The sequence below is a fragment of the Nicotiana tabacum genome, chromosome 9, assembly GCF_000715075.1.
Source record: "Nicotiana tabacum cultivar K326 chromosome 9, ASM71507v2, whole genome shotgun sequence".
Classification (NCBI taxonomy): Eukaryota; Viridiplantae; Streptophyta; class Magnoliopsida; order Solanales; family Solanaceae; genus Nicotiana; species Nicotiana tabacum.
This window is the reverse complement of record NC_134088.1, coordinates 17,796,671-17,820,730: the sequence shown is the minus strand read 5'-3', so window position 1 is coordinate 17,820,730 and position 24,060 is coordinate 17,796,671. Positions and strand designations below refer to the sequence as shown.

Below are 24,060 nucleotides of genomic sequence, written 5' to 3'. Positions count from 1 at the left end.
CCTAGGGCTCTTCCTAGACCCAAAATTACTTCTAGTGACATGTCCAAGTAATATATTACTAATCTGTAGCCTCATTCAGCACACAAAATGTTATTTTTATTCGTTGGTGGTGCACTTTAAAGTCTTAAAACCTTACAAAATTTTACGGGGCTTTATAGTACCCTATTCTTAGCTCTCCGTAAAGTTGTATTTTGTAGACCATTAATCTAAAATACAAGATATGACTTTAAGAGATAATATGCAATTAGTTTTTTTTTGGATCATTTAATTTTTAACGACAATTATTATAAACTTAAAATAAAAATGTAATAATAGTGCCTAATGATGAGAGTGGAGCAAAAATGTTTACTCTTACAATATAAATCAACAACAACAACAACCCAGTAAAATCTCATAAGTAGGGTATGGGGAGGATAGTGTGTACGCAGACCTTACCACTATCCGAGGGGGTAGAGAGGCTATTTTCGAAATACCCTCGACTCAAAACGATGAAAAGAAACACTATATCAGTACCATCAACTAAAAAAATCAAGAGATAATGACATCAACATAAGAAACAGAAAATAAATATAAAGCAATAACAATAACCAGTAAATAAAGCTTGGCACAATGAAAACGGAGAATAGTGTGAACATAAATTTAACCACTAGCAGTAAGAGATACAACTTTATCAGACTAGCCTCAACCACCTCCTAACCTACAACCCTAATATGCGACCTCCACACCTTCCTATAAGGGCTATGTTCTCGGAAATCAGAAGCCACGCCATGTCCTGTCTGATCACCTCTCCCCACTACTTCCTAGGCCGCTCACACCTTCTGACCGGGGTATCCGGGCTTCTCCTCTGTACGTGCCCGAACCATCTAAGCCTCGCTTCCTGCATCTTGGCATCCATAGGAACCACACCCACCTTCTCCTGAATATCTTCATTTCGAATATTATTCATCTTAGTATGCACGCACATCCACCTCAACATCCTCATTTATGCTACTTTTATCTTCTGGGTATGTGATTTCTTAACTCGCTAACACTCAGCCCCATACAATATGGTCGGTCTAACCACCACTCTATAAAACTTATCTTTGAGTATCGGTGGCACTTTCCTGTCAAACAGAACTCTAGATGCTAATCTTCATTTCATCCACCCCACCCCTATACAGTGTGTGACATCCTCGTCGATCTCCCCATCCCCCTGGATAACCGACCCAAGGTACTTGAAACTGTCTCTCTTGGAGATGACCTGTGATTCAAGCCTCACTTCCATGCCTGTTTCTACTCCAAGTATTCTGTCTTAGTCATGCTCAACTCGAAACCTTTAGACTCAAGGGCCTGTCTCTAAACCTCCAGCCTCTCATTGACGTCGCCCCGCGTCTCATCTATCAGCACTATGTTATCAATAAATAACATACACCAAGGTACCTCCCCTTGAATATGGCGTGTCAGTGCATCCATCACCAATGCAAATAAGAACGGGTTGAGCGCAGATCCTTGGTGTAACCCCATAATAACCGAAAAATGCTCCGAGTCGTCCCCCACTGTCCTAACCCGAGTTTTAGCTCCATCATACATGTTGATAAATTACAAGTTTGTAGTAATAATGTAGTTCATGGTGATGCCTATTAGTAGAAGACTGCAAATTAGTAGCTAGCAATACACAAGTTAGTGATGATGCTTATTGCTAGGACTAAAACTAGTAGTTACAATTACATTAGGTGAAAAATTGTGAGCTTTTGGTCACGATAGGGACTGTTTGCTAGAAAAATGTTCGATGAAGAGACCATAGGTCAAATAGCTTGAAATTAAATCTTTCGCTTTAACTGGTACCTGCTTGTCGAAGATCTTACGATTAACTGACGACAACATATAAAAGAGTAAGACACAATTCGTAACTCTCGTGTATTATTCCTTCAAAATGCATTACACATAAAAGGTTTATATAATAATATTGGATCCACCTCAATTAATTGGATTGACCAAGACCTTTAAAAATGCAAAATGCAAAATGCATTTAATTCATATTACCCAAAAATAAAAATCTTTTCAAATTGTACAATCCACTACTCTCTTTGTGAATTGTAACGGTCTACTTTCTCTCAAAAAAGAAAAAGAAAAAGAACAAAATGGTACCAAACCTAGGTGGCAATTGAGGTGGGACCCTTCAAAGGGTCCAAGTGGATAGAATTAGAAGTAACTCCCTGTTTTCCCTACTGATTGGATTCTCAAAATCTACTAAACCCCTCTTCTGTTCTTTATTATTATTGCAAAGACTATGACACCAGAAACACACTCTCACTCAAATTCACCCAAAAAACTTCACTTGGCAATAACGGGTTTCAAACCCTAGAAACCCAGGTATACCGATTAGCCCCCCTAAAATTCTCCGTGTATTTTCTGCATTCTGTTCAGTGCTATTTTGTTTGTTGTTCCTCAATACTGCTCTGATTTGATATTCTGGGTCATTCGTTTAGCCCTAGATTGTTCTTTTTGGGCATTGATTAATTGGGTTTGAATTTTCTGCTTTGCTTGTTTGTTGTCAACTATTTGACCCCCCCCCCCCCCCCAAAAAAAAAAAAAAAATCACCTTCATGTTGCTGTTGTTTTTCAAATAACATTTAGGGGTTGTTTGGTTGGATGTATTAGTTGAAATATTACTGAAATTCCAATTTAACTATGTTTGGTTGCTTTTTAAATCATTGTATTGATAAAATCCCTGTATTAGTTATGTTGCAATTGATGTATTTTTTTTATACCGAATTCGAAAAACAATACATGTCGTTGAAGTAGAGCACGCAAAAGATAAAAATTTCTTTAATAAGTAATAATAATAATAATAATTGTTTATTTCTTATAATTTAGAGGAGGATAAGTTTAATACTTCGATATATATGGCATAAATACTAGTTTTAACAAGTAAAGCTCGGTTGTAGCAATTATGTTGCTTCTATAAAGTCTTAAAAGGCCTGAAACGTGCTTTCCTTTGTAGCTAAGAGTATGTTTGGTAAAAATAACGTATCTTGCGTTTAGTCCTATTGATTTTGAGTTGCTAGTTGTTTTTCTATAGTTTTGTCATTTTTGTTTGAGAATTGTGTGGCTTCCTCTAATGCAATCTCTTTGTTGATGGAGTATTATTTTAGATACGTCATTTGAGATTATGATGCCTAAGGCATCTCCAACCCTCCCCCATTTCTCCATAATGGAGCCATTTTTTTTGCCAAAATGTGGCTCTAATGCTCCCCCATTTTTGCCCCCAAAATGGGGATGAATAGTGTTACTCCAAATTTGGAGTGACACTATTCATCCCCTCCATTACTATTCATCCTTATTTTATTATTATTTTTATTATTTAACTCTTTTAATTTATCTCTTTATATATACTAATTATGTTTATGTAATATCTTTATAATATTAATTTTACAACTTAACTTTGGCGTATAATTTTGATAAATTAATTTTCGTGCATTTATTATTTTTATGTAAAATTGTAAGTTAATTTTATTATAAGTTATAATTGTACAAAAAATATATAATCATCTCAAAAAATGAATGGTGCAAATATAAAATATTAGATGTTGCTAAAATTGAAAGGTGCGAATATAAAATAACTGCATGTATTATAAAGCACAACATGTATTATAAAGCACAACATGATAATCGAGGATGAGCGTGATCTTAATGCACCAATTCAAGATGATTGGGAGAATGTCCACCTCCAACGGTAGAAATGGTAGTAGATGAAAATCACCGATTTGAGCAATTTTTGGCTCGACACAAAAAAATTAAGGATAAAGATGCTCATTTTGCACTTCGTAATGCATTAATAGATCACTTATGGGAGCATACTAGAGGTGGAAGTTGAATATTTATGTAATATTTAATCCGAATTTTACCATAATGTAATATGTATTTAATTATTTTGTATCTCAATGATTTCACTTTTATTTGAATTATCCGTTAATATATATAATCTATAATATTTGCTTACAAATTATATTAATTAAAAATTTATGGTATAAAATAATTTTATATTAAATTATATGTGATGAATATGTAAAAAAGAAAAAAAGATAGAATTTCTTTAATAGAAATAAGAAAATAAAATTTGAATAAAAAATAATAATATAATATTGAAGAGAGAGAAGAATATAAAATGGAATATTCTTTTTTGGAGTAAAAAATGGAGTAATGGTTGGAGTAACTTTACTCCATTTTGGAGGAGAAAATGGAGGCAAGGGTTGGAGATGGCCTAACTACAAATAATTTAAATACTTAGATCCATTCTTTCAGGAAAAATGACATGATTGATGAAGATGTTACACATATAATTATACGATAGTTCTTTATTGTACTTTTGTGATACCTCCTTGGTACATATTAATGAAATTTACTTTACATTATCAAAAACATATAATACCATGGGATTATACCAAACAAAGTGCAAGACAAATTCTATATAACGTTGTGAGACTAGCAATATATTGTGAGAGTGAATGTTGGGTCTTAAAATATTTGCAAGATGAATGTTACAAAAATGCAAATGCTCAGATGAATGTATCTCAGGATTGACGATTGAGAATTGTTGGACGAGGAAGATGATGTATATTAGTTGGTGCTTTATGTGTAAGGGTTCCAGAAAAGACGTGTACCATCTCCTCCTCCATTATCCGGTAGCCACAAGGTTATGGTGGGAAATTATATGCGAGTTCGAAATGACTTGGGTGATGCCAGGCACAATGAAAGAGCTTATGTTGGTCGTTTGGAGAAAAAAATAGGAGAACTTTTTAAAGTGTTGAGATGCATTTTTTACCCTGCGGAATAGCCTCTTATCCCTTATTTCGTTTTGGTGTCACCATGAGCTCCCTTTATGTATAAGATTCAGTATCGTTCGTAGAAAATATATCTTTTTGTAGGTTTTCTGCCTTTCGGTATACTTCTTGTGTATGGGTGGTTTTTGAGCCTTATTTTAAATAAAATTATTACTTGAATAAATAAAAGGAAGAAGATGAATGTGTCTCTGACAAGATTATACAACGTTAGAATAATAACATCCAATAGAGGGGTTTCCGGGGCTTAGTTCAAGTGGCAAAGGTTAAGGGACTTGTGATTTAGGTCACAGGTTCATGCTTTGCCATGCAAACTAAATCTGTTATCTAAGTGGGGAAAGAGGGGCATCCCTTTATTCTCGACTTTCGAAGGATGTGGCTGGTCTAGGTGGATTTCTCGGTCATAAACAAAACCCAATAGAAGGTGCAAGTAAACACATGGAGGATAAATTGAGAGAAGATTGCCTAAGATGGTTTGGCCATGTTTTACTGATGTACTTTTAAGGTTTTGCACCTCTCTAGCACAAAGAAGAGAGAAAAACAAAAGCACTTCGCTAAAGTTGTTCATAAAATCTAGCGAAAGAGTTCTTTAACCTCACGTTAGAAGAATGTAAGTTGGAAAATCCTTACTCACACGTCCTTAATCCCACAAGATTGCAAGAAGCATTGAAAAGCGAAAAAAAGGAAACAAAAATGTCAATCACGATTTTGAAGCTTTGCTCAGAGAAACTAATCACCAACATTTATGTTCAACATATTGAGCCCTTTAAATAGGCCATACAATGAGTAAATTGATGATGTTAAGGAAAACTAATCCTAATTAAACTATAATAAAAATAAGGTTAAGAAAAACCTATCCTAACTAAAATAGGAAAAGAATTCTATAAGAATGGAATACCAACTAACAATTCTAATCTTACTAAATCAAGAATCAAATTACTAGGAAACAGGAAATAAGAAATCCTAATCTTTATGAAAAAGAAATCCTAATCTTGAATGGATTCTAGAACTTCTTGAATTTCTTGGCCTTCTTGATCTTGCGTCATTCTCCCCTGGTTGAAAAAGACTCGTCGCGAGTCTAACAACTTCCATAGATGGTACAAGATTTGCTATACTAAAGAATGGGGACCCAATGCTCACCAGGTTTCAAGTTACATTTTGCTAGCTTATCACAGAGCTTCTTCCTGCTGTAAGCAAACTTAGCATTTGGTCGAACTAAATCCCACTTTCTAAGTTTTAACTTTCTACCAAGCCTTCTCCATGTAATCTTTCTATGTTGACTATCAAACTTCAACTTACGATATGAAGTTATTGGTGTTAGAACTTCATGAAACTTAACCAACTCCATGTCTAGCTTTGAATTAAGCATAGACATCGACGCTCTTCTCGGGAATGCATCAATTGCAACGCTTGTACACTAATAATCACTTTGATGATAACCACATATGTTTATGACGTGAAGGCATCTTATTTCTCCAACATACAAACTCTCTATTATCCACTCCTGTTTAGGTAATCCTTCCTCTTGTTCATGCATATTTTTATGGACTATAGGATTAACGCAATATGCTGACTTGTTTGGAATGATAGAGTAACAATCAAGTCAATATTGTGTTGAGCATCTCTGAAAGGTGGAAAGTCAACGACACACATGGTTGGATACTCCACTGGATCGTCATAAAACCTTTGGTGGTAAATTCTCAACTTGTGGATCCTATGCATATTCCTCGTCTCTTTGATAATGGTCTTCATCAGTTCCATTATCTTCATTCCCTTGATTATCTGAATATTTATCATATTGGGCATGGTGCCTTGGTACTCTTATGCCTTGGTCAGATTCAACCTCTTCAACCTACTCCCTATATGTTACTCTACACGGTTGAATTGATGGATATCGAAGTGGTAGACGTGGCGGTAACACTGACTTGGTACTCTTATGCCTTGGTAAGATTCAACCTCTTCAACCTACTCCCTATATCTTACTCTACACGGTTGAATTGATGGATATCGAAGTGGTAGACGTGGCGGTAACACTAATATGTTATGTGGTGGTGGAGGTTGTAGGCATTGTGGCAGATTTGGTAGCTGATTTTGAAGCACCAAACCTTCAACCAATTCAGTCAGCTGCCCATTGATCCAGTCAAGCTATTTAGCTGCACTTTAAAGCCATCTAGATGCACTTTAATTTTTTCATTGTCTCGTTCGAGGACTATAGTTCTTAATTTCTGAAAGTTTTAATTTAAGATCCATTGAAGAGGATCCCGAACTTTCTATTTTCTTGTCCGGTGACACGATGAACAAGATAGCAAACTAAGAATTCGGACCTGGAACCTATGCTCTGATATCAAATTGCTGTACTTTCAAGGTTTTGCACCTCTCAAGCACATAGAAGAGAGAAAACCTTACTCACACGTTCTTCAATCCCACAAGATTTCAAGAATCGTTGAAAAGGCGAAAAAAAGAAAACAAAAAAGTTAATCACGCTTTGGAAGCTTATGCTCAAAGAAACTAATCATCAACCTTTATTTTCAACATATTGAGCCCTTTAAAAATTGATGAGGTTAAGGAAAACTACTCCTAATTAAACGAGAATAAGAATAAGGTTAAAAAAACCTAGTCTAACTAAAATAGGAAAAAGAATTCTACTAGGAGTGGAATACCAACTAACATTCTAGTTTGAGTAGAACTACAAATATAATCTTACTAAATCAAGAATCAAATTACTAGGAAACAGGAAATAAGAAATCCTAATCCTTATGAAAAAGAAATCCTAATCTTGAATAGATTTTTGAACTTCTTGAGTTTCTTGGATTCTTGGCCTTCTTGATCTTGCATTACTTAAACGTTAATATGCACTTGTCAGTAGGTATAACAATATGATGATTGAAGGTGTTAGAAGAGGATGGGAAGTTGTTTCAAATAACCTATAATCCCTCAAAATCAAAGTTCAAAGCAAATTTAGCTAAGAACAGAACATCACGGAAGCAAATGATTTGCGATACCAACTAATTAGGATTATAGCGTAGTTGCTTACACATATTCTTGCGTGGAGTAATTTTACTCCGGTTAGAGATTTGTATGTCTGTGAAAAGATACTTGTAAGATTTGAAGAACATCTAGTTTTTAGAGGACCCCTATTTGTCTTTCCTGAATGGAGTAGAATGGTTACTTAGGACACAGATACAACAATTGCAAGTAGTTTGGGTTAGTTTTGAGGTATAATTGATTGACATTGATATTATTTGGGAGATGATATAAGTTTTCTTGTTATTCTTGGACTATAAGCTTAAAATGACGTTTACTTCTATTGCTGATAATGTTGGTATGTCAATGGACATCTCTTGTTCATTTGGAACCAAAGTAGAAAGATGTAGGATGTCCTGGTTTCAACATTATATACCTTTTTTTTATGAAGTAAGAGAATTTTATAGCTGGCATCAAGAAGATACAAGAAGTACAGAAGAGAGAGAGGTACATAATAGAGGGGTCAGCTTTGATACAAAACAGAGCTAAGCTAAAGCTAGGGAGCTGAAAAAACCCAAAAACTTAATAGGTCAATTTGCAGGGGCTAAATTATGCCAACTACACAACCATAAGAGACATCTAGCCTTAAGTGTGCGAGGGAGAGTTGATATCCCATCAAAGCATCTGCAATTCCTTTCTGTCCAAACACATCAACAAAAAAATGCAAGCAGGGATCATAAACTTTTTTGATAGACTTATCAACTTTTCTGGAGACCAACATCCATAGGCCTCTTTGATGCTCTGTGGTATAACCCAGCTGAGACCAAAAATAGCAAGGAACATGCACCAAATATCTGTGACAACGGGGCAATGTAGTTGGAGATGCCTATTAGTTTGTGATCGTTGTAGGCACATGAAGCATCTGTTGACAGTCTGTATGCTCTTCTGTTGAGACTCAACATTATACACTTTACCCTTCCAACCTGCAGGATATTTTCTTTACATACCCTTTCTTTGCGCGAGTCCTTTAACACACCTTAATTTGTCAATTTGGTAGCTAAGATTCCCACGTCTTCTGGGAAGTGCATGACACGCGCCAATGAGAGTGCAACTCGTGTCTTAACGTAAAATAAAAGGGAAAAACTGAAAAATACTCCCTCACTCCTTCTCTTGAGTTTCATTATTTATAGTTTTAACCCCACAATAGTTTTCATCTTGCTAATTTACCCTTTTCTTTCTCTGTTCAAGCCCACTTCTTTCTATGTGATTATTTGGAATACTACTGCACTATTGTTATTGTAATCCCCCTTATGAAATTCTGGAAAACAAACAACAAGAAATCAACGAAAGAAAAAAAGGATGCTTTTTAGCGCAATATGTTTACTCTTTTTGTAATAATGCTGACAAATGTTCCAAAAGCAAGTCTAATCCTTTTTTGCTGCCTAATGGTGGTCTAAAAATGTACTTAAATATGGCTCGATCAAGACTTAGTTGGATATAGTCAATAGGTCAGACTACTTAGACCGCATAGAGCTTTTCTACTTGGTCGGAAAGCCATTTCTGACAAACGCTCCTCACTATTTCACTACACAGAACTCACCAGCACTACCAGTCACGTTGCATCTCGTTGATTGATGTACTTTCATCTATTTGCTTTGGAAAAAGTATTATTTCCTTGATTGCTAGAGTTTGGTGAAATCGTAAGCTGCCCTTCTATATGCAAAAATGGGGAGAATTGCCGGTCCTTTCAAGACATTCTCTGCGCGCTTCCCCTCATCTATGTCTGCGCTTTCCCTTTAAGTCTTCCATGAACTTTACCAATAAAAACCTTTCAATGTTCAATCATCAATTAGTTGGTCCAACTTGTGGTAATTTAAGGTTTGTTTATGCTGAGGGAAGGCACTCATGGTATTGTCAATGGATCCCATTTGCTGATTTCCTTTTGTGTTCCCTCTGTTAACCAAATAGTGAAGATGAATATGCAATGTGTTAGAGCATACACTAGTCTTTCATTGATTGTATAAGGGTTGCCAAAGGGGTTTATAATGTATTGGGCCACTCCACCCATTGCCTAAAGGTTTTGGGTTGGATGGTTAGTTTCTTTCTTATGGTATCAGAGCCAAACTTTAGTGAGCCTGTTTGTACAACCACATTCTTTCTTCATGTTCTTACTCTAGGATTTGCTCCCTCAACTTAGCCTATGGAGCTGCTCAAAGATTCTCTCTCTTAATTCAATCGAGTCACAAACTTTCCCTAGTACTCCCCTCTCAGCTCTAGGCTCACTGTTCGGTCTGTTGAGCCTGATCTCTCTACATCAGATAAACTCCTCAATCTTCTGGAAAAGGATAATATTCAGTTTACATGTAAACCCAAGAATCTGGAGGCTATTAGAGAATACACTTATCTCTCATTGATTATGCACAGGTTACCAAAAGGATTTATAATGTCCTAGGCTACTCTATGCATTGCTTAGTATGTTGGGTTGAATGCCTAGATTCATTCATATAAGGATTAAAGCTGCCGAAAAAAAGGGAAGAAATCTATATATATGTTGGACACGTGGCATTCAAATAATGTCTCAAACACAATTTTACTAATCACACGCTTGGCTTTTTTGTTTGTGGTGCGCATGCCACATGTCATTTTAGCGGGGGTAATAGTTTCCCTTTTTACAAATTGAGGTATGTAAAAGGATGTCGATAAAGAAAAAGTGTGTTAAGGGAATTTCTTTGCAAGTCCGAGGGGTAAAGTATGTATTAAGCCTTTTATTATGTTAAATTCTATAACTATTTTGTGAAAATTGGAATGTCTTTTCGATTGAAAGCAAAACCTTCAGATGAACGCAACGGTACTGCTTTTAACAGCAAGATTGTTACTGCTCGAAGTAAAAATCTCAGAACTGTTAATACCTATTTTTGTGATGAAAAGAACCATAATTAGCATTCTTCTATCTGCTCTGCATCCAATAGTTACCAGAAAGGACGAGGTTGAGGTTTGTTAAAGATGGACTAAATTGCATTGCTACGATTTATATATCTTTGCAAGCCAAGACCCATACTTTTTTTTTATTTTTTTATTTTGTATATCATGGTGTTTGGCCCAACTTGCGCGCACTTCAACTAATCCACTAGGTATCCTGGTGTCACACCAAGTGTTGTAGTTGGAACTACAAATATGAGATCTCCAGGTTGTACTAGCATGCGTCAAGCACTAGGCCATCCCCTGGAACAGTTGTGTACCTTTCTTAATGATCTTATAGACAATATTCTTTTTATAGAGTTCAACTCAATCATTTCAAACAGTGAAAATGATGGGTTTATGTAGTATTTTCCTTGGGAAACTACTGGGTTTGTTGTTGTATGTAGTATTTTCCTGGGAAAGTTGCTCGTCATGTAGGAAATCCGCTATTTCATGGTAAAGATTCCTCAAAGTGTAAGTGGTATTATCTAAAGAAACTTTACCTAGTGAATGCATTTTGATCCATTCCATTAATTTTTTGAAAAAGAAAATGACATTGATCCATTCCATAAATCAAAATGACTAAATATTAGGTAAGAGTTGAGAATTAGAAAGAAAGATGAAAGTATATTTTCAGAGTGATGAAAATGTCAGTAACAATTAAAGTTTAAGAACTCGAGTATTCAACTAGTTATCCCTAGTCTTAAACACAATGAGAGCGTAACTAATATTGGAATGAAATAAATTATTTTTGACAAAAGTATTGGAATGAAATCCGAATAAAACAGAAAAGATATTGAAAACTCATATAGTTGGCTACAACTAGTTTGGGTTTGAGCCTTATTGGTGTTATCGTTGTATTTTATTCCAATTTTGGAGCAGACGTGATATTTCAACGTATAAGTTTTACATAGGAACTCGTCATAAATAGACTTTGCTTTGCTTTATCTCCTTGCGTTACGGGCCTTACTTTCTGTCACTCAAATCCCTATGACTTTTTTGGAAAAAAAAGAAGGGAAGAGGTTCAAAAGGTTCTTGAAAATCTTGTACTTTTAAGTTGAGGTATGCCAGAGACAATATTTAGAATAATGCTACAAAGAGATTCAATTCATTGCCTAGAAGTTGGCTCTGATTTTGCAGCCAAGGATGTGGCCTAGGGGTCAATGAAGTGGGTTGAGAACCATGAGATCTCAGGTTTAAATCCCAGCTGAGACAAAAACACGAGGTGTTCCTTCCCATCTGTCCAAGCCTTGTTGGATAAAGTTACCTGGTACCTGTTGCTGGTGGGAGGCAGCAAGTATCTGGTCGAGGTGCGCACAAGCTAGCCTAAACACCCCAGTTATAAAAAAAGAAGAAATTGACTTTGACTTCTTCTTTTTTCCGCTCAAAGTGTCTAACTTTTATTTGGTTTTCCTCATTTTTCTTGTCAATGAAGTTATTCTAAATGAGGAAATATCACCATTATCCGGCAAGTTATTTCAGAAGGCTATTTTGTCAGATTAGAGATAAATGGTCTAGAAAGAATTATTGAGTGTCATGATGTTAGGATTAGGCACACGTCACGAGTTCAAACACTATCACAAACAAATTCCTGGTATTTAAGTGGGAAAGGGTATAGGGGCAGATCAGTTATCCAGAGTTTAGAGCTGTGTGCCACTGGCCCTCGGGGATTTCTTGGTTATTAGAAAGAAAAAAAAGAATTACTGATCGTGAGGAACAAAGGGGAATTTTGTGAATAATCATCAGATAAAGCTTCTAACAGTACCATTAATTTCTGTTATCACTCGTAGTTTAAGTTTTTCCAGTTATTCCTCTATGCTATTTCTAGCTTTTTGAAGCGCTCGGTAGATGACTTTTGTTTGTTTTCTTCTGATCACTTCCTCATGTCAATTATCTTATTTTGCCGGTGATCAGGATTGAGTTGCTACATTTCGCCATCGGATATTGTTGGGACTCGGGAGGGCGCTGATGTGCAAGGCATGACCATAAGAAATATTAAGTTCATCAAGTCTGAAAACTTCTGCTTTATTACTACGTAAGGACGCTTGGATGGAAAACAAAATACTTCCATCTTCTTCTGGAGGGTACGACATTGATTCCTGTGGACCGCGTTTAGGCAAAAGGATATCAAGGCCAGTTGATTTGCCTGAATTTTCCTGGCCTCCAGAATCAAGATTAACAGAAGGTGGTCTACTCTTAGGAACCGCCACAGAAGAAAACATTTGTGAATCAACTGTAAACCAATTGAAGTGTGCCAAAATGGTTGCTCTTCAGGGTGATCAATTTAATTATCAGAACTGTGTCGAAGGTTCTAAATTAACATGTAATAGGAAGTCCCAAGAAAATGAAGCTGAAAAAATACACCAGTACCCTTTATGCATGCAGTTGCAATCTACACAGCACCAGCATCCACATTGGAAATCTGATGTCCCAACTGGGGAGATGCCTGAATCGCTAAAGAAAAGTAACATGCTTGCACGAGCTGACACTGGGAACCCTGTTGTCACCTCTAGGATGCCATTGGAAATGCATAATGTTTCCTCTGGATTTGTGAGAGAGGTTGGAGCAGTTGAGCAGAATTTTTCTCAGCACCATACCTCATATGCTTTTCATGGAAGAGGTCCTGAGGAAGCTAATAGATTTGGGAATTCTTGTGTTTTGGAACAAAGTCGTCAGTGTTCAAACAGCACTGGATGTAATAATCCCTCATCTAGAGATATTCTCTCCTCAGGAGTCTCAGCTTCTACTGAACAAAATATTGGTGGAAGGTCATTGCATAATGAGGTTCAGAGTTTCATTGGTTCTTTCGATAATCGTGTAGACAACTTACTTGAAAGTAGAGGAAGAAGTCATATGGAAGGTGATATGAAAATGAAGGACCTGGAAGTAATAGATAAGGAGGACATCAAGGGTTCTTTGACAGATGACCTTTCCTCTAAAGATGGCCATCGTCCATCAAATGGTGTTCAACATGTTGAATCAAAGAAGTCAAATCATAGCTCTCAAAGATTAGATGAGAAGAGTAGGTTATCGTCTAATAAAGTGCCTCTTGCGGCTGAAAAGCTATGGGATGGATCTCTTCAGCTAAACGCATCTGTTACTGTGTCTGTGGTGGCTTTCTTCAAAAGGTCTTTCCATTTACTTTTTGGTTATTGGCATTTGCTTACAACTTGTAAATAACTGCAAGCTACCTTAGAAGTAATACAAAATTTTTTTTAAAAATATATTATTGAGTTGTTGTCTGTTGTAGATTTATATCGGCACTAATGTTGCCTAATTAAATATTAAAGAGTCAACCTCCCTAGATTATCTGGTCTCCCCTGTCTCAGTTAAAATAATGTTTGAAATGCTGCTCCTATGCATGTTCATCTTGTCTAAAATGCTAGATGGAACTTATTGCTTTCAATTTTCTGCAGTTGCATTACTACATTCTTTTTTTGATCAAGTATAAGAAGAAAATACTTGCATTACTACATTATTTCCTGACTGCATTGTCTTGTTTTGATGAACTTCCAACCCAGCAGCCAGATACTTAACTACTTTAATGTAACATGACTTTCATTAGGTGTACCCCTCTTAGAATTTGATTTAATTAAAAATGATGGCACAGTTGATGCATGTTACATATATTTATAATAATTTTCTAATGTTATTCGCTTCAGCATAGATAGCTAAAAACTCAAAGTTGAATGATATTTTAGAGAAAAATTTTCAAGAAAAATAAGCCAAAAAAAAGAAGGAATAATTGGTTAAGAAGTGGATTGGAGATAGGACAGTCCAAAAATTTTAGTCTCAGTCCAAAAATTTTAGTCTTAAGATTTTTCAAGTTGATGATGGAGATTGGGATTTTTGTGAAGTATAGAGTTTTAGGAGAGACCTGAGAAGTTATGATAGGGTATTGGGGTTTAACCTTGCTCTTCCTATGCCCAAGTGGATCCTAATCAACTACTTAACTTTTGCTGCTTTATGCTGGACCTACCCAAGCATAATTTAGCCAGCTGATCCCGAAATGACTTAACATGGAGTGGCAGCTGCTGGAGTGTTTAGATAGAAGCTAGAGCTGTGAACTTGCTGCAATTAATTATTGGTGTATAAGCAAAAAAGCTATGTTGTGCTGTCTCTCCAAAAATGTTGCCGTACCCTGTGTCGGATCCTCCAAAAATACACTACTTTTGGAGGATCCAACACGTTCCCGGCGACATTTTTGCAGAGTCTGAGCAACATAGCAAAAAAGAAGCTGGAAATTTGGACAGATTTTGGAAGGTAACGATAAATATGAGAACTGAGGGAAGAAATGGATTTTCGAGGAGGTTGAATATGTGCTGAGATGAGGAAGGAAGCTGTAATTACAGGGGGAGATTGAAGAGAACGATATAGAATGGGGGAAACAGATAAAGAAAGACAGCAATTGGAATAGGTAAAGAGAACGAGAAAGTTGAAGAAAATCCAATTATTCAAATAGCAGCAGAAGAATTTCTGGAGTTGAAGAAGAATCAGATTTGAGAAAAGAATTAACAAGGAGTGTAAGAAGAGAAGAATAAGTGGGTATAGAAGGGGGGGGGGAGAACAACCTTTCATTTTGATTGTGACAAAAAAAAGAAAGAAGAGAGGGAACTTGGAGTGGAGATAGATAGATAGAGAGAGAGAAAGAGAGAGATTAGAATAAAGCTCTGCAATTCTCCATGCAGTGAATGATCTATACCATCCCCTGTTCCACAGTAGTTAATCTCTAGGTTGTAAATACTAAAATTTGAGGTTCATGCTTCAACACCTTCTGCCACTTCCTCAGACTTGGTGTTATCTAGTTTGGCAATTAAGTTGGGTACAGTGAACGCCACTAAAGGTTTATGTACATGATAAGACTACTTAATAATAAAAAAAGGATTTACACCACAAAATAGAAAAAAATGAAAAAAGAACCAAGTCAATTGCATGTGAAAATTAAGCTAATTGTGTGCAATTTTTCAAAACACGGAGACTGCTTTGGTCTTGATTTTATTTAAAAAAAAAAGAAATGACTACTTTGGTCTTGATAATTGAAAAGCTTAAAAAATATTGTAATTAGTTATTCCAGGCCTCCTTACAGCACCATTTTAAATTTTAGCTGATTTGCTTGAGATCAGTCCTCAAAAACACCAAGTGTAAAAGTCGATCGAACCAAATAAAATCAGCCACTTCATTTCCCATGTTCTTTAAACCGTCCCTTCATGATCCAGATTGTTGTCAACAAAGAGTATTGGCCAATGCTAATCTTACTCCACTCAGCTCATTCAGAATGAGCAGCTTTGGTTGGGGCCTAAGCTCACGAAGTTTTTATCTTTAATAATCTTGCCTTGTTATATGTACAAATGAAGTGGTATATTCAGTGGTTGATTCAGTACAGTACTTGTGACGAGACACTAGTAAATAGAAGGATTAAAAGAAAGGAGCAATAGCGCCCGCTTGATAGAACAGTAAAGTGATTATTGTCCATGAGCAGTCGAAATGTTCCTTCAATCAATTTATAAGTTATAACCACACAGTATCCATCTAGTGTCAATTTTCCGAGAATAGCTTCATTATATCCCTATTTGCAACTTATTTTGATATTAAGTGTACGAATTAAAAGAATCCATATTTCATTATTATACATTCAAAACACTGCTGCTGTAATTTTTTTGTTAGTTTTCATGGGAATTTTTTTTTCTTGTGCCCCTTACAATTGAAAGTTATCTGGCCATTTTGGTGTTTTAGAGTTTGCCAGTCGGTCATATTTATCTCAGTGCTTAAAGGTGGAACTATTTTAAGTTACATCACAGATTCCAGTTCATCTCGAGTGCAGTTTAGAGAAAAGGTGAAAAAAGAAATCGTGTCAGTGGGATGTGTAGTATAAGATCTTAGGATATCATGTCTTTACATTGGAGAGACGCACAGAATCTGCATGATGGCTTTCATTCACACAGTGTTGATATGACAAACATACTGTGCACACTTCTAAAATTGTCCACCACAAAAGAGTTGGAAATTTTCACTTCTCTTCCGCTGTAGGTAGTTGATCACTAAGTTGCTCGGACACGGGTGCGGATCTAGAGGTCGGATCCTTCGAGATGTAAATTCTAAGATTCGGGGATATGGATCCTAGTACGGATACGGATGGGGGATCCGGCTAAAAATAATTCAAAAAAATAAAAATATAAAAATATCTCTAAATTATGAGAAAATTTGTAGAATACTTAGCTTGTAAAGTGTGAATTTCTTTATTCTCAAGTTGTAGATAAGTAAAGTATTGATTTCCTAGATAATGTATGCTATTTTCTTTAGATTTACCCTAGTTTTAGTTCTGATTTCGGGAATCAAATTGTATCTCGCCTCAAATTTTTTTGTCTGATGTGGTCAAAGTATCCAAAATTTTTTGACCAGATACGGTACGGATCCCATACCCACACCCATACTAGTGTCGTGTCGACACGGGTACGGCACCTAAACTGCCATGTCGGAGCAACTTAGGTTGATCATGGCTTCTTAATTCATATGTGTTCGATTTAATTAGCTATATTCTTGAATTGTGCCTATTGCACTCAATGTAGTTAACTTAGTTCTAACATATTTCCTTAGGTATATTTAGTCTTTACTGACTGTTTAATATGATAGGCTCTTTTGATATAAAATTGGGTAGGCATCTCGCTTTATTGAGGCAAGATTCCCATCTTTCATGGTTACCTATTGAATAACCTTGTTTTTGCTGCCTCTACTATTATGCATCATCTATCTGGCTTTCCATTTTCCATGCTGCTGTTCATATGCAGCTGTTCTTGCACTGATACTCCTCACACGTGAGGAGAACCATCTTTCATGGTTACCTATTGAATAACCTTGTTTTTGCTGCCTCTACTATTATGCATCATCTATCTGGCTTTCCATTTTCCATGCTGCTGTTCATATGCTGCTGTTCTTGCACTGATTCTCCTCACACGTGATGGTGGTGGATCCTATTGCTGTTCACTTGATTTAATGCATTATAGACCTGTGTGTATGGCAAGCTGCTTTCTGTCTATTCTTAGATAATTTTCTTGGTGGCCCCTGCAGTCATATTTTGTTGACCTTATGAATGATGAATTTTATGTAGCGGTGAGAAGTTGCTTGATCTCAGCTGGTCTGAATTTGTAGAAGTTAAAGGGAAAGTAAGGTTAGAAGCTTTCGAAAAGTACATCCAAGATCTTCCTCGTTCACGCAATCGGGGACTGATGGTAAGACTTGTCTTTGTTCTGTTACCTAAATTTGGGCACTATAATATGGACAGTTAACATGATTCATTCATGATAGATGGGTGTAAATTTTTCAAAAAAGAAAAAAGAAAAAAAATGCATATAGCTTTCCTTAAAAATTTCAGCTGAAAAGGAGAAACATGAAATGGTGAACAAAAAATTAGATAAAGACGTGAAACATTACTTTTTACGTGGGATGCATTTAACTAGTGTCTGATACTTACTTCCTCCTCGCTCCTTAAAAAGAATAAGTCACCTGTTATTGGGATGCCTAAATTTGGTATCAAAAAATATATTGTAGCTTGTTGCTTACACATTTCTCTGCAAATACTTTAAGTTTTTGAGACTGATGAAAGACTCCCTCCATTCAATCTAACAGTCCTCGTTGACCTGGCATTCTTAGATATTCCTGAAGTTGTTTGTTCTTGGCAAAGATGGTAGCTACTCTTTGTAAGTTGTTTAACATGGTAGCCGATAAGAATTTTGGGTAGAAATTTCGGGTTTAGGAATGATACAACAGAATTATCATCTAAGAACTCCTGGAAAACAATAGAACTGAACAGAGAGATAAAATCTCAGGCTTACAAAAAGATCAGGTAACTTTCCACTCGAGACAAAAGACACCTCCACTGTGGAAGGTTTATCTTGTTTCCTGTATGAAAACTTCAAATGAGGTGCTGAACTATCTCATACATCCACCTTTGGAACATTAAATTCATGCGTGAGGCCTTTGGAAGAGCAACCGCCATTACATAGCCATTAGAAAGATGACAGTTCTTTTCGGTGTTATTTATCGTTTGGTCACAAGAAGGGTACATACATGAGTAACCTTGATATTTGGGCCTTTTTTGGTATGACAAAATATTACTTATGGAAAATGTTTTTAAAACATTTTCTTTATCTCTCCTTAAATCTTGTACAAGCAACTGGTAAGAGTACTATTACAGAGAATCATGGTGTGAATAATTTAACTGTCTTTTAGAATCCTCGGTGTTTTGCGAAGAACAAAAGACAAAAGAATCATAAGATCCATATAGGCGAAACCAACTAGTTAGTCTGAGCTCTTAAGGTTGGGCCACACTCACATTAGGTTCATCTTTGCTAGAAGTCCTTTTAGTTTGTTTTGAGATCTATATGTCAGTGTAGGGATAAATGTGAGTGTTTGAGAAGCTATAGCCTTAGAGAACTCCTAATCTGTTTTGAAAGATAAATTCTTGAGTATTGTAATGAAACGTGCCCAAATTGAGCACAATGGATATAGTCATATATATAGATGATTCATATATCGACCCCACTTGGGATTGAGAAATAGTTATTGTTGTAAAAGAGGTAAATGATTTTCTTCAATTTTATGTAAATATTTTTTGAAGAACCTTTTCAATTGCTTTACACTAACCAACATTAAAAATGACTTTTATAGAGGAATATTTCCCAAAGAAACCTTTTATGGCATACCTAATAGGACCTTGATCCATTTATCCATGTGGATTTCCTTGCCAAATCTTAGAGTATCTGCTAGAATTAGGTGCATATTCTTGAATTAGAATTGAGTGGATGAAAATGTTAATTGTTGGGAGTTATTTGACTTGATTAACAAACCATACCTTAGCTTTTACTCTTTGTTTGTTAATGTTGGAAATCGTGCTTATTGATTTACTGGTCATTCTGCTGATTTTAGAAATCCTTTGAAGTCTGTCATAATCAGTGAGCAACAGAGCACAAAGCTGGTTTTATCCACACGTAGATTAAGTGGAGAAAGCTCATTGCTTCACAATTACTAGAAACATGCATTACTAATTTGCTTGCATTAATAAGTAAACCAAATATCCAATTCAACTACGGGACATTTGCAATTTTTCCTGTGTTGGGATTTTGTTCAGGCTGAGTTTTACAAAAAAGTCATTATGAAATATTAAACACAGATAATTTGAGAAAGAAAGCATTGATAAATCTAGAGATCCCCGGTCTTAAATATTATGAACTATCAAAACAATGTTAAAGTAAGTGGAAATAGAAGATAAGTTGACTTCTCAGAGACCTCTTATGTAAAGCTTGATAAGTGACAAATAAATAAACTTGTGTTTTGAACTTGTCAAGTTTCTTTTCGGCCGTTAACGGTTAACCATTCAAAAGCAGAAGACTTTGAATTTCAAAGATTGTTCAACTGACAGTCTGACACTAATAAGTAACTTAATCTGACTTTGTACTCCAGAGAACCTGTTCTGTTACAAGCTGTCTTTGATAGGCTTCTTGAATTTGTTTGGATCATTTACTCCTCCAAACAAGGCCGAACAATGGCAAGACAAAAAATTATCTGAAGTTCCACAGGAAATAAAGCGTTCCTCTTGTACAATTTTTTATCAATACAAATACAGCAGTACTTGCACTACCACGGTATCAACAACAGTATAAACAGCAGTGGCCAGTCATTACTTCCAAAGTTTAGACGCAACCAACGTTCCTTCAGTGATGTGCAATTGTATCTCAGACTTCTCCTTCTCTTGCACACTATCAAACTAAAACCTGTCCTACTTGAAGTAATCTTTCATATGCTCTCAGTTAAAGAAAAGAGTTCCAGTAATTAATATGAAGTTTGAGACACAGGGAGTCATGAACTTTAGTTGAGGAAAGAAAAACCAAAGAGAGTAATAAATTGTTCGATTGTAATAGAGCCTAATGTTGACCATGAAAGTCAACTAGGATTATGACTTTGAGATAGAGGGAGTATCATCTTTCCCTACATGTATCGCTGTATATTATAAGTTAACTTCACGATATTAATCACTGGATGATCACGGTCATCTTTTTATCTCGAGGAATAGTTATGAAGCACTGTTCAAATACCATCTAATTACTTGCATCTCCAACATGAGAAAGAGTATGTTCATAGAAACTACGCAGAATCAGTGTTGTGAAGAGCGTGAAGCGAGGAAAAGCAAAAAAAAACTTGGTACCTTTTATTTGGTACACACCTAAACTATTGGTAGTCCTAGTTACTCTTGGAACTTGGCTATTTGATTGCCTTTACTCCCCGGATGATCTCATCCTAAGGAAGTGACATAAAAGCACTGCCACCTGGATTGTTTCTCCATGTGTTTTTAGAATAAAATATTTTTTTTACCTTTTTAAATTCATCAATTTAGAAAAAATTTCCCGGTCAAATTTGTAAAAGACTTGGTTAGAACTCCATTATTTAGGTTAAATGTTTTTATTTGGCTAAAAATAATGGAGTTTCAACAAACTTTTTTTATAGATTTGGCTAAAAAAAAAAGAAATACACAGTTTAAACAAAATTGTCACTGCATTCAAAGAAGAAATAAAAAGAAATACGCAGGTGGAACTCCATTGTTCTTGCTAAAACCTTTTATTTGGCTAAAACAAATGGAGCTCTAGCCAATTTTTTTAACAGATTTGGCCCGAATAAGAAAATATACGCAATTGGAATAAATAGTCATTGCATCTGAAAAAGAAATAAATAGAAAATACAACTATTTTATTTGGCTAAAGATAATGGAGCTCTAGTCAACCTTTTTTATTGATTTGGCTCGAAAAGAAAAAAAATACATAGTTGAAATAAATAGCCATTGCATCTAAAGAAGAAATACACAGTCCATTATATGGGCGTAAATATTTTTTATTTGGCTAAAAATGATTGACTTCCAGCTAAATATTTAAAAATCTGGCTCGAAAAAGAGAGAAATAAACAGTTGGGGAAAATAGTTATTGCATCTAAAGCAAAAAAATGCAAATCTGGGGTAGAATATGCATTGTATATTAAGAAGAAACAGGAAGAAATACAATTGGAACAAGTAAATAATTGTATATGATTATGTGGCAGTTAATAGTTGGAAAATATCTTAGCTGGAAGTTGATTTTTTGATTGTTCTTCACTCCTACGCACCTGAGAGAGTGTCTCCACACTCTTTGCCACGTCAGCGTCAGTGGATTAAAGGTTATCAAATATCCAAATCCAGGGGGTAATAAAGAGTATGAATAGTTCAAGTGTGCACCTAATAAACTGTGTCAAGTTTAGGAGGGTAATTAGGTATTCAGCCTAGAAACTAGTAGCTGTCGTTCATAGTACTTGCCCTGTTTAATGTGAAACAAGAAACCTCACAAATTATTATAGCACTGCCTTGACCTGTTAACCTGAAATAAGCAGCAAATTATCCATAACTTTGGCACCTATTTAAGGCCCTAAGGTCATCCCTTCTACAAAGCAAATGTGTTAAAATAGATAATGTTCTATGGCCCAACTCATCATCCCTGTCATTCTTATAAAAACAAACATTGAAGTGGAAAATGCTCAATAGAAGAAAAAGGTGTAGGACCTATGTTGATACGAGTACAGATTCTTTTTGATGGGTTTGATATCAAACTTTTTTGTTATAAAGTAATAAATTTTATTAATATTTGGGTGAAAAGCGTCTGCATAAAAAAAGTATACCAAAAAGTAGAAAATCTACAAAACGATATGGTTTTCTACGAACTACACCCAATCTTCTATACAGGAACTTCATGTTCATGGGTGCACCAAAAAGAAATGAGGGATAAGAGGATACTCCTCTAATGTACAAAATTCAACTCTACACCTTTAAAAGCTCTCATATTTCTTTCTCTCCAAAAGACCTACATAAGTGCTAGTGGCATGGCATTCCACGTCTTGTCTCTTCTCCCTTCTCTACAATATTTCCAACTAAACATTGCCTTTTTTATAGTACCTGGCATCATCCAAAGTATCCCAAACCATATAAGAATTTCCCACCATAACCTCAAAGCTATCGGACAATGTAAGAGGATAGGGTCGACATCTTCACTCGAGCTGCTACACATAAAGCTCCAGCTGACATAAGTAACCTTTCTCTTCCTCAGATTCTCAACCGTCAAGATTACCCCTCTTGCTGCTAGTCAAGTGAAAAAAGGCACGTTCGTTGATACTTTAGGAATCCAACTGCAAGAACTACTAACATTAACCCTCACACCTGCACTATCTCAATCTTGCTATGTGCAATGGTTACATATGCAATTATATGGCTTTGAAGCATCTGATGTCTTTGTGGTTTATCACCAAGATTGACACGATGTACATAGAAACAATATTTTCATTCACATGAATTGGTTATGATCTTAGGTCCCTAATATAGTTTGCAAAATGGAAAGAGATATATTCATTAACATTAAAAAAGTTACGCAATCTTCTTTAATGATTTCTTGACTTTCGACACGTTTCCTCAAAGTGACGATGTTATTGAATTTTCTCATTTGAAAAACAAGAAATGCTAAAAAAAGTCCTCAGAATTGTAAACAATAGCCAAAATAGTGCCATCAAAATAACAGGCATTCGTCGGAAAAAAAAGGTATTATTAGAATTTTATTTCTTCATTCTTGTGAAGGCAAAGCATAATAAAACGCTAAGATTTAAGAGGACTCTAACCACGAAGTTCTAGTAAAGAGTGAGTTTTCATTAAAAATAATGTAAACGAAGTAAAATTATACATGTAATGCAAAAAAATAAATAAGCACAAACAACAATTAGATAGACAAAGGAGTTGAAAAGGCCTACAATTAAGTGATTGACAAACCATTTTAAGTCTCGCTGCTGCTTTTTTAAGTTTCTAATTCAGATGCAGGATACTTAATTTCTAATTTCCTATTTCTAGTCACGAACATATATTCAGAATGTTTTCATAACAATTATTATATCATTTGTCCAACCATATTCATTGGTTAGGATCAGTGAGGTGCATCCTTAGCCTAGGTGCCTGCACTAAAGTGGCATCAACGAGACAAACGACCCCACTTGCATTGCATACAGCGTGCTACAAATAAGCCTTTAACTAAATTGTTTCTCTCATAAAGTTAATGTTGATTGCATAGTGACAAAAACTCCTTGCAACACACACTAGGAGAAATCTATGCTGTCACTTATAGAGTATATTGACGTAATCTCCAGGAAATCGATAGCATAACTTTGACTTTGTGTTTAAGGAGTAGTAAAAAAACTAGCTAGAATAATGACCCAAAAAGTTGCAAGAAGTATGGATACAGTGGTACTGGAATAGTGGTGGCGTTAT

At 35.6% G+C, this 24,060-nt stretch overlaps 1 protein-coding gene across 1 annotated transcript in view; it reads left to right on the top strand.

Annotated features, from left to right (window-relative positions):
- The first annotated feature begins 2,206 nt into the window (after window positions 1–2,206).
- The window catches only part of LOC107760115 (uncharacterized), a 29,743-nt gene continuing 7,889 nt past the window's right edge, over window positions 2,207–24,060 (top strand). Inside the window, exons 1-3 of the mRNA XM_016578133.2 lie at window positions 2,207–2,352; window positions 12,657–13,870; window positions 17,848–17,968. Of these exons, the coding sequence (XP_016433619.1) occupies window positions 12,792–13,870; window positions 17,848–17,968 (1,200 nt within the window). The 5' untranslated portion in view covers window positions 2,207–2,352; window positions 12,657–12,791. The remainder of the gene's footprint in view (window positions 2,353–12,656; window positions 13,871–17,847; window positions 17,969–24,060) is intronic.